The sequence below is a fragment of the Indicator indicator genome, chromosome 7 (genome assembly GCF_027791375.1).
Source record: "Indicator indicator isolate 239-I01 chromosome 7, UM_Iind_1.1, whole genome shotgun sequence".
NCBI lineage: Eukaryota > Metazoa > Chordata > Aves > Piciformes > Indicatoridae > Indicator > Indicator indicator.
Window position 1 is genome coordinate 31564457 of NC_072016.1, and position 10005 is coordinate 31574461.

The window sequence follows — 10005 nt, forward strand, 5'->3', positions numbered from 1 at the left end:
GAGGGTGCTGGAAGTCTCCTTCTCTAGAGAGATTCAAAACCTGCCTGGCTGTGATCCTGTGCAACCAGCACAAATTACATATGGGAATAAAAGAGACACCCTAAACATCTTGCCAGAGTACATGCCAATTAAAACGTTCTTGTATTAACTCTACCTGATGGCAAATGGCCTTCAAAAAAGTCATAGTCTTTTCATTGGGTTTGTTATCAGTACTTTGAATCCTTTGCTCAACTCCATCAGAAAAGTCATCTGCCTGAATTACCACTTGAATTTAAGAGTACATTCTACTGCAATAGTTACCCAAATGGCAACAAGACCATGGCTTTGGCACTGGAGGTAGGAACCTAAGTCTGGCTAAATATGCAGAGAGATACTCGCTGGGACTCAGCCTTCTCACCACTGCTAATAAACCACTCTTCCAATGGAACCAGTATATCTCATTTTGCAAAAAGATGTCAAATTTAGGATTACTACTTTGCACCACTCTGAAAATACTGCCTTATTTCCTATCCTGGCCAAGGGCTAAAAGTATTTCTTGACTTTTAAAGATCTCCTGAACCGTAGGAACTAGGAGAAATCTGGAAAGCAGGAGAAGTAATTCTCTGATAAGCAAACATGACCTTGCCTGTGAAACAAAACTTGACTGCCTAACAGGACTTCCATGATGTTTGAAAGGACGAGTGGATTGTAACCCACAAATGTGTATGTCAAGGTATAAAGAAATCTCACTTTTCTGCTTTCAAGCAGTATTCTGAAAATACAAAGCAAGAGAAGAAATAAAGGCAAAGAAATTAAGAAAAGCGATGAATAAAAAAGATATTTAAAACTAAGGGGAAAAGGAACAGATAGTTATGCTTTGAATTCTTTTGGAATTATGCAAGCTAAAATCTCTCCTGAGAAATTCACTGGAAAGCATACAGTCATTGTTGGTTCTTCAGGCATTACTATTTAGCAAACTCATAATGGAGGAGGCAGATGTCCCGTGCCAGTAACATCACACTTTCATGTATTTGACATCAGTGAAAATACCTGACCATGCATATAGACATTCAGGCAAGTAAGTCTGAAAACACTCCCTCTGTGAGAAAAGTGTTGGGATATTTCAGTGGAGACAGAACTGAGTCTGAGAAGCTCTGAAAATCAGAATTTAAAGCACTAACTGGTCCTTTTTTTTGTAAGTGCTGTGGCTTTTGGATTAATTTCCCTCTTAACAGCTACACAGATGTTCACCTAAGAAGAAAATAATGAGATTTAAGCACTTAAATTGCAAAAGCTTGTTCCCTTTTACACCACACCAAAGACAAATGAGACTTTTGCTTTGTCTTCACCTCTACTGGTCACTGCTTACCAACACAGAAATGAAATACCAGCTAATATTCATGTTCCAAATGCAAACATCATTTAGCTACATTAGCCTCTCTATTTAGAATGTCTTATTTCTCTTTCACTTACAAACTCGTGGTTCCCTAAAACAAGTGAGGTTGTAGCAAGGACAAAATTTACAGGCGAGTTATGCAAAGCTGAAATGTTTCTAGGGCAATGGTTTATAGTCCCTTGGAGTCCCATAGATGGTATTTTTCTGTGTACTCAAAAAGCACTTATTTACACACATCTGAGGTTTTCTGTCAGGTTTAAAGTTCAGTCTTTTCTCAACTAATCTAATTTATCCAAGAGGGATGGGCTCACTTTTTTTTCCTTTGGAAAACCAATGCTGTTACACTATTCCCAATTCTTCCTCCAAAGCAAAACTTGGGCGTCGGCAGCTCCTCCAAAATTTCAAATCCTGCCAAACAGAAATGAAAATGCTTTTATTAGAAGGAAGCAACTTTATTCTCCTCTTGGATAACCCTTTGAAAACCATTCTTGATTCCTCTGGAAAAGTCAGTTACTCTTTAAGTTTATAGGACTGTATTGTATTGCTGCACTGCACCACTGCTTTACACAGCTGAAACTGTTCCATGGATAACAAAAAACTTAGCTGGCTGACTCACGCAAATTAATGGCAGAAGAGATGGTAACTTTCCAGTAAGTTTAGTCCCTAGAAGGGATGGTTGGTTAGATCCATGATGAGTTTCAAGCCTCTGGCATGAAATGCAGGAGCTAAACCTTTCCGAAAAGTCACTGAGGAGGTGACATGAAAGGTCATGGCCACAGACTTGCCAGTTCCCCTAAACACGGGTAACAAAGTTAGTGCAATTTCAAAGTGATCAGATGGATGAACTGGGTCTGGTAATAAAGGCCCAGAAGAGGAAAAGTGTTACGCTTTTCCAGTGTAACTAGACTGAAATCTTCATCCTCCTAAGTATCACAAGCCTCTCGTCCCTTGGTAGGTTGGCACTGGCAAATGCAGAAGATGTAATTCTTGAGGAAAGCAGAGGGAAGATAGGCTGAAGCATTTACTAGAGGCTTTACCTTGTCTAATCCTGATCCAAGAAAGAAAATGTGCTAACTCAGGCACTGCAATTCACCCATTGCATCATTGACCAGCTGTAAGTTAGCAGATCATAAAATGATAGACTTGTTTTGGTTGGAAAATACCTTTAAGATCATGAAGTCTGACCACTGTCTAACTCTACCAAGGCTGGTGCTAAACCATGTCCCTCAGTGCCACATCTCTGCCTCTTTTAAACACCTCCACGGATGGGGATTCAGCCACCTCCCTGGGGAACCTATTCCAGCCTTTGAGAACCCTTTCAGTGAGGAAGTTAGTTTTGTTCAACTGCTTACCTTCTCTGAACTCGTTCAGCAGCTCCTCCTTGGTCCAGTTGCAAGATGTTATAAGGAAAAAGCCCTCTGGTTTCAATACACTGCAGAGAGATCTCACATACTGCTTCCTCTTCCCCACTGCGTTATCAGGATTGAGGCTTACGGCATCATATGTCCCCTTGTCAATGCAAATCTCAAATCCTGACAGCTCAGCTGATGGAGCCAGGAAGTCTTCTACCTAAACCAGAAGCCTACAACTGTGAAAACAATCTTCAACTCAGGAGCTCCTGAATCTTTAATGCAAACCTATACTTTAAAATAAAAAGTCTCAAACCTTAGGAAAGGTGGTGACAGTAGGTGTCCTTACGAAAGGGTAACTCACAGGCTTTCCACACCCATAATGCTCTGTCATCTTCTTTCTTCTCTATGTATTACATGATGATCTATTTGTTGTAAAGCCCCTCTATCTACCTACCCTTTTAAAGCTCAAATAACATACTTGAAGTTCATTCTTTAAATCATTATTTGTACTTTGATCCCTGGTTTCCTAGGTGCTGTGTGCTAGGCACTGTACAAATACAGAACAGACAGCGCCTGCCACGAGATTATAGCTGACATACAGGAATGGAGACATCACACAGGTACAGAGCTGGAGGATAAAACATTGCACCAGAGAGAGAGAACTCAGAATGAAAGGCAGTCACAGAATCACAGGGTGGCTAAGGCTGGAAGGGATCTCTGGAGGTCACCTAGTCTTATCTCCTGCTCCAGCTTCCACAGACTTCCACAGCTTCTAGGGTTCTAGCACTCACAGGTTAAAGCCTGTAACTCAAATCTGAAATTCAGAATGTAGAAGGAAAAATACAGCTCACCAAATGGCAAACCACTATTCTGCTCCTTGCCAGAAGCAAGGAAATCTTGTCAGCCCTAACAACTGCTACAGACAGAAAAATAAAACCGAAAATCTTCTTGTAAATACAGATTTATTTGGAGTTCTCTCACAAATGAACCTCAAAAGATATCACTACTATAGTACACTGAGCACATCTCAGTATCAATTAGGTCATTTCATCTTGGTTTCTAGTTCCTCAATAAACTTTCTCTCAAAACTTACCTTTAATTTAATGTGAGACATCCCTTCCTTCTCTCTTACTTTTTCTGAAAGTTGTATTGCAGAAGGAGAATAATCAATCCCTGTGAGATTAGTGTAGCCAGACCTTGCCTAGACACAAGAAGAGAATCTTAATCAGTGTGCTAGCAATACTTTTATCCCACAAATGTATTCCCTATCTCTAATCTATCTCATCTCTTCTCCTCTTGGCAGAAAACGCCCCATCCTTTTACTCACTTTTATTCTACTTATCATTACAAGATCTAAATAGCTGAAATAACTCCGCTCTGCCCAATATCTCAGCAAAAGAACTGTTGACTGAAAGCTGGTTTACATCACTATGTAGAAAATTGAGCAGAACTGTGAAAAGTATCACGCTGGACAGGAAAAAGCTCTCTTATCTGCACCAAAAGTAACCTAGAAACCAGGAATTTTCGCTGATGAAAATGTGTGGCAAGGCTGAATGCTTAAAAATAGTAAGAAAACCTCTCTGACGCTTACATAACATTTGAGATTGAGCAATTATTTGGTTTATAACCCAAATAATTTAATAAATTTCCTTAGTACAGAGTAGTAATACATTTCCTTAGTACAGAAATCCACTGCAAAACCTTATGTCTTTCTAATAATTCATGCTAATGTCTATCTGAATGCAATTCTTTGTGTACTACAAGGACTATGTATCAGCAGTTTTCAGGTGGGATATGAACCACATAAAAGAGCACCCAGAGCCTTTCTGATAATCTAATTTTGGAGTAGATAACAATAACGCACTTCAGCAAACTCAGGCACTGAGATCCAGCAGTGCTTCTGCAAAGTAGGTTGGATTTGGGCACGTGGAAGAGGTGCAGTGACACATTTTCCCTCTGAGGTAGAAGCTGAAGCAACCAGATCAGGCTATCATGTGTGTCAGTTGGTCTGGCTAGATCCAGACATAACAGGAAGAGTGATGATCTTACAGCCAGCTGCAGGCAGTAATAGCAGGGAGAGGGAGGAGGACTGGGTTTGGTTTTGAACAATACATGGACTTTTAACTTGCACGAAGCAACTGGCTGCAGATCTACTTGTTCCAAAGGCTGACACCTCAACAGCGAGGAAAAATACAAGGAGAATGGTTTAAAGGGTTCTTCCTCCTTCCAGCAGTCCATGTGAGCTCCGTGCTGGCCAGCTGTTCTTAATTGAGGACTAATTTCAGCTGAACACAAAGACCATGCTGTTTGCACTTGATGAAGAACAGCATATCGCTCAGACTTCTGCCCACGTTCTTCCCCAGAGCAAACCAAGCTTCCTGAGATGCCTGTGCAGAGGACTTGGGGGTGGAAGAGGAGTTCCCACAACAGCTCCTCTGTTTGGAAAGGAAGAGCTTGAGTCATTTGAGGGAGTTCCCATTCACTCCTATAGGCTCCAGGGCAGATAAGGTAAATTTAAGGATAAACAACATTAAATGTTGCTAAACCTGTACGGTCTGATTACACATGGCCAGGAAGGGACCACTCACTGAAGCACCAAATGTGGCCACACTGCATCCTGCAACTGGACTCCTGTCCTGAAGGAGGTGTTTATAAAGACTCTGCTGCTGCTTCTTGAAAGAGTAGATTAAACAGAAGGTACTTTGCAATCTTAGCCCTGCCCCTAGTGCTGCCAGGTAGACATCACCACTTGGGTGGTGAACACGCTTCACTTAAGTGTTTACATGCTGTTGACTTCCACAACACTCAGGAACAACGAAAATGGTCAGAGTTCCATGTGGCAGCAATATTTCCTTAAAAGAGTAGGAATTTTTAGAAGACAGAAGAATTAGGTCATGCCTGAAGTTTGGACCACAGTCTACCGCACACATAAAACCAGCAAGGGGTCCCACTTATGTATCCCAGATCCTCAAAGCAAGAAGGAAGAAAAGAGGAAGCCTCCAGCAGCATTTCTGTTGGAGCTCAGAGAAAGGCAGACCCCTGCAGTGTGCACGCAGAAGCCATTTAGCAACACGCTGGATGTTTTGCCTTCTGGCTGGGGCCAATTTACACAGGATACACAGGATACTTTGTTGGGTTTGCTTTATTACCTGCTTTTCAGATGGCTATTACGCCTCCTTTTGTGCAACATGCCCTGCTGGAACTGGCAATGTCTCATGTAGACCCAGTTTAAGAGTAATTTCCTTACTCTACTCCCAGGCACTTTCCTTTATGGTTCATGGCATGCCAGTGCCCAACATTCTTGAACAAATTGCACTCCATGACACCTCCTCCTGCTCTAGTGATAACCTTATATGCACTCTCAACCAGGTAGCTTTTAAAGAGATGTTACTAATGTCCTACATGACTGAGTCTGGCTGCCTTCTTCAGCACTGTCATTTCCGTCAGAGAATCATAGAATGATTTGTGTTGGAAGGGACCTTAAAGGTCATCTAGATCCAACCCCACTGCCATTGGCAGGGACACTTTCCACTAGACCAGGTTGCTCAAGGCCCCATGCAACCTAGCTTTGAACGCTTCCAGAGGGGGCGTATCCACAACTTCTCTGGGCAACCTGTTCCAGTGCCTCATCACCTTCATGGAGAATTTCTTCCTAATGTCCTAATCAAGCTTCTTTCACCTTGTCCTGTCACTCCATGCCTTTGTAAAAAAGTCCTTCTCAGCTCTCCTGTAGCCCCCTTTCAAATACTGGAAGGCTGCTCTAAGGTCTCCCTTGCCCTTCACCACACTAAACCACCGCAGCTCTCTCAGCCTGTGTTCACAGCAGAGGTACTCCAGCCCTCTGATCATCTTTGTGGCCTTCTCTGGACCTGCTCTAGCAGTTCCATGTCCTTCTTGTGTTGCGGGCTGCAGAGTTGGACATAGTATCCAAGTGGGGTGTCACCAGAATGGAGGAGAAGGGCAAAATCCCCTCCCTTGACCTGCTGCCCATGCTGCTTGGGATGCAACTCAGGATACTGTTGGCTTTCAGTGCTGCTATGATGTTATTGAGTCCAATTCCGGTGGCAGAACTCTTCTGCGGTAGCTTATGTCCTTGCCTAAAGAATTGTAACTTGATTTTCAGAGCTAACACCACAAAAAATCCCTTTTACATCCACAAAGCAAGTGAGATTCTGAATTATTTAGCAACAATCAACAATGTAACTTCTGAAATCACTTTCCAAAGGGGAACTGAATTGATAATTTCCTTTAAAAGCAACCACAGAACTTTGAGATGCTTAATGTAAGGGAGAAGCGTGCTTTCATGGTAGTTTAGTAGTTTTTAAAAGCTAACAGCCTGTCATTTTCCCATTACATAATGAAAATAATTTTCAGGAATGTCAGTGGGGCCAGTACAAAATTGAAGTAATGTAAATAAGGGGTTCCTGTTGGATGCCTCAACAATGATTAGCTAATTTCTCTTAATGAGATGAACAATTTCTCCTTTTGATGATGCAACTTCTTTAGGGCTACAATGTAGCAGTAAATTCCCCAAAAGGCTTTAAACTCTTCTAAAATCAAAGTCCTTCTTAAAAAAATCCATTAAAAACTTGACTTTGAGCCCTTGCAATTTCTACAGTAAAAGATTCTAGAACAACAAAAACTACAACAGTATGACAGCTCCTTTCTTTACCCACTCACCTCCAGTATTAGAGGAGAGTATTCAATCAAAACTAGGAAAATTAAAACCCCTGGAACTCCTTAACATCCAGCATCAATGTATAGTAACAACATTATAACATTTCAGGATATATCTGCTTAGGTGTTTCCACCCTGATGGAATTATATGTAACTCTAATAATGCTGCTGCTAAGCCATGACCCTCAGCACCATAACTCTGTGTCTTAAACACTTCCAGGGATGGAGGTTCAACCACCTCCCTGGAGAGCCGGTTCCAGTGTCTGAGAACCCTTTCAGGGAAGAATTTTCTTCTCATGTCCAACCTTAACCTCCCCTGATGCCAACTTGAGTGCATTTCATCTCTTCCTATCAATTGTAGCTAGGAAGAGACCAACCTGCACCTTGCTAATGATTCTTTAAGTAATCGACATAAGAACCTTGGGTTTATCCGTATTTTACATCAATAACAAGTATTGTTGTCATACCTCAGTGCAGGAGAAAAGGCCTGGTTTTGCAGATTAGAGACCTTTGTGTATTAGTCGACCCCATTTCCCTATCTGGGGGTGCTTTACACAACAATGAAAAGAAAGGCATTTTTAAAAGCAGGAAAACAGAAAGTTAAATTAAGGGATATTCATGCTGATGGATGTAAAGAAATAGTGCAAATTTTAAAATGTGAAGTATTGACACTCTGGGCATTAGCAAGACATTAGGAATAGGCCTAGCAAAAAAAAAAAAAAGTCAATATTTTCATTTGGTAAAACAACATACATGCCCTGTCCCTAGGTCTGCACCCATAATGGCACTGTTGATACTAGGAGTTTCTGGCAGTCCCTTGCATTTATGCCTCATCTTTGTCCCAGGATGTTCTTCAAGCCATACCAACAGCAGTTATGCTCTTAAACCGCATGAAAATATAAAACCTGACGATCAGTGTTCTGCTGATGGGGAAAAAAATGAAATATAACTTCTAATTTAGGTTACTTGTTTATGTGACAGCTTGCCACAATTACTATTGTTAGTTGTGAGAACCGTATTTAAACTGCCCTGTTTGGAGCACTGATTCTATATCAGAAATGCAGACTGTGCAATATACCAACCAATTCAACCAGTAAAACACCATTTCCAGTTCCAATGTCAAGCACAGAGCTGTCAAGGGGGACCTTTTGTTTTTCCAGCCATCTGATTATGCGCATCATGCTTTCTTCTCCAAACCTATGAAAAACAAGGGCTCCAGTAAATGTTATAAAAGATACAGTAAATTTATTTCATCACCCCCTCTCTCCAGCTTTTGCAAAGCATCTTTTATTAAAACACTTGACTTATAATTGCCATAGCTCGTGTTCCATGTTTCCTCTGTTTAAATTTAAATTAATCAGAAATTAATTTAAATTAAAACTCACTGGAACAACAACTCTGGGAGGCAACACCCTCCATATATGAAAAAAGATGGTAGCACCAGCACGGTGCACAGTTAAACCTGAGCTCAGGGATAAAAACCACCTTTGAAAGCAACATACAACTACCAGCCCACTTTCAGTATAATGACAGCTGTCAAAGCGCAACTCTGGAATCTGCATTGCAAAATTAGGCAAGAGAGGAACTGCTGGCTTCAAGATTAAAATTCCTCACATCTGCCAACACCTAGAAGTATTCAGTGATCCACTGAATCACTGGCTGTGTTTTCACAATGCGTATTTTCATAATGAAATAATAGAAACTTTGGTGAAGTTATTTTATTTACCAAATTTCCCCAGCATCTCCAATGTCTTGAAAAGTCTGCAGTTCTCTTTCATATGCAGCATCCCAGCTAGAGTCGGGAGGGGGAGAAAAGACAGGATATTGCAATTAATACTGGAAAAAAATTAAAGAGGGGAAGGAACTCGGGAACATTGTCTGCCAGATACCAAACTGGCGATGCCCGAAGAAGGAAGGCTGAAGGTTGCCAAAGTATCTGGGGCACAGCCCGACCCTCCAACACCGGAGAGCTGCCTGGACCTGACCCACCGACGCTCCCCGCCCGCGGCAGCGGCCCCGCCACTCACTGCTCTCTGGTGCCCAGCACCGAGGGGCTGAAGGGCTCCTCCCCGCACCCTGACCCCGAGCCCGACCCCGGCCCCACGGGGCACCCGGGAGGCTGCCCGGCCACCGCCATGCCCGGCCAGCGCGCCCCGGAAGCACCTCGGTACCACAGAGTGGAGCGGCCAGAGGGACTCCCCGCGGCCGCCGCTCTGGCTCTTGGAGGACTCTGATTTCCTGCCCGGCGTGAGCCGGCTCCGTGAGTACTTTCCCCCCCAGCCAAAAAAAAATCCAAACGTTCCATAGTTTTGTTTGTAAGAAGCGGTAATGCTCCAAATGACCTCATTTAGACTGAGGGATTGGATCAGGTCTTGAGTTTGAAAACGAACCAGTAATGAGCATGGAGTTTAGCATTTAAAAGCGGAGAGCTCTATGTAACGGGAAGATCTGTATTGAGCAGCAGGAGGGACAGAGGCGATTTCAGACTTTACCTGCAGTGCTGGGTCGAGTTGTGGGGCCCGCAGAATAAGACAGACATGGACCTGTTGGAGCATGTACAGAGAAGGGTCAGAAAGGTGCCCAGGGAGGTGGGGCACCTTC

General features: G+C 42.6%; 1 protein-coding gene across 1 annotated transcript; it reads right to left on the reverse strand.

Moving 5' to 3' along the window:
* Positions 1 to 1579: 1579 nt before the first annotated feature.
* On the reverse strand, positions 1580 to 9541 carry EEF1AKMT2 (EEF1A lysine methyltransferase 2). The gene is given in 7 exon segments (XM_054382716.1): positions 1580 to 1692; positions 1695 to 1783; positions 2728 to 2944; positions 3821 to 3928; positions 8487 to 8601; positions 9131 to 9196; positions 9432 to 9541. Coding segments are annotated over 7 exon segments (744 nt in total). The 3' UTR covers positions 1580 to 1653.
* Between the last annotated feature and the right edge of the window lie 464 nt (positions 9542 to 10005).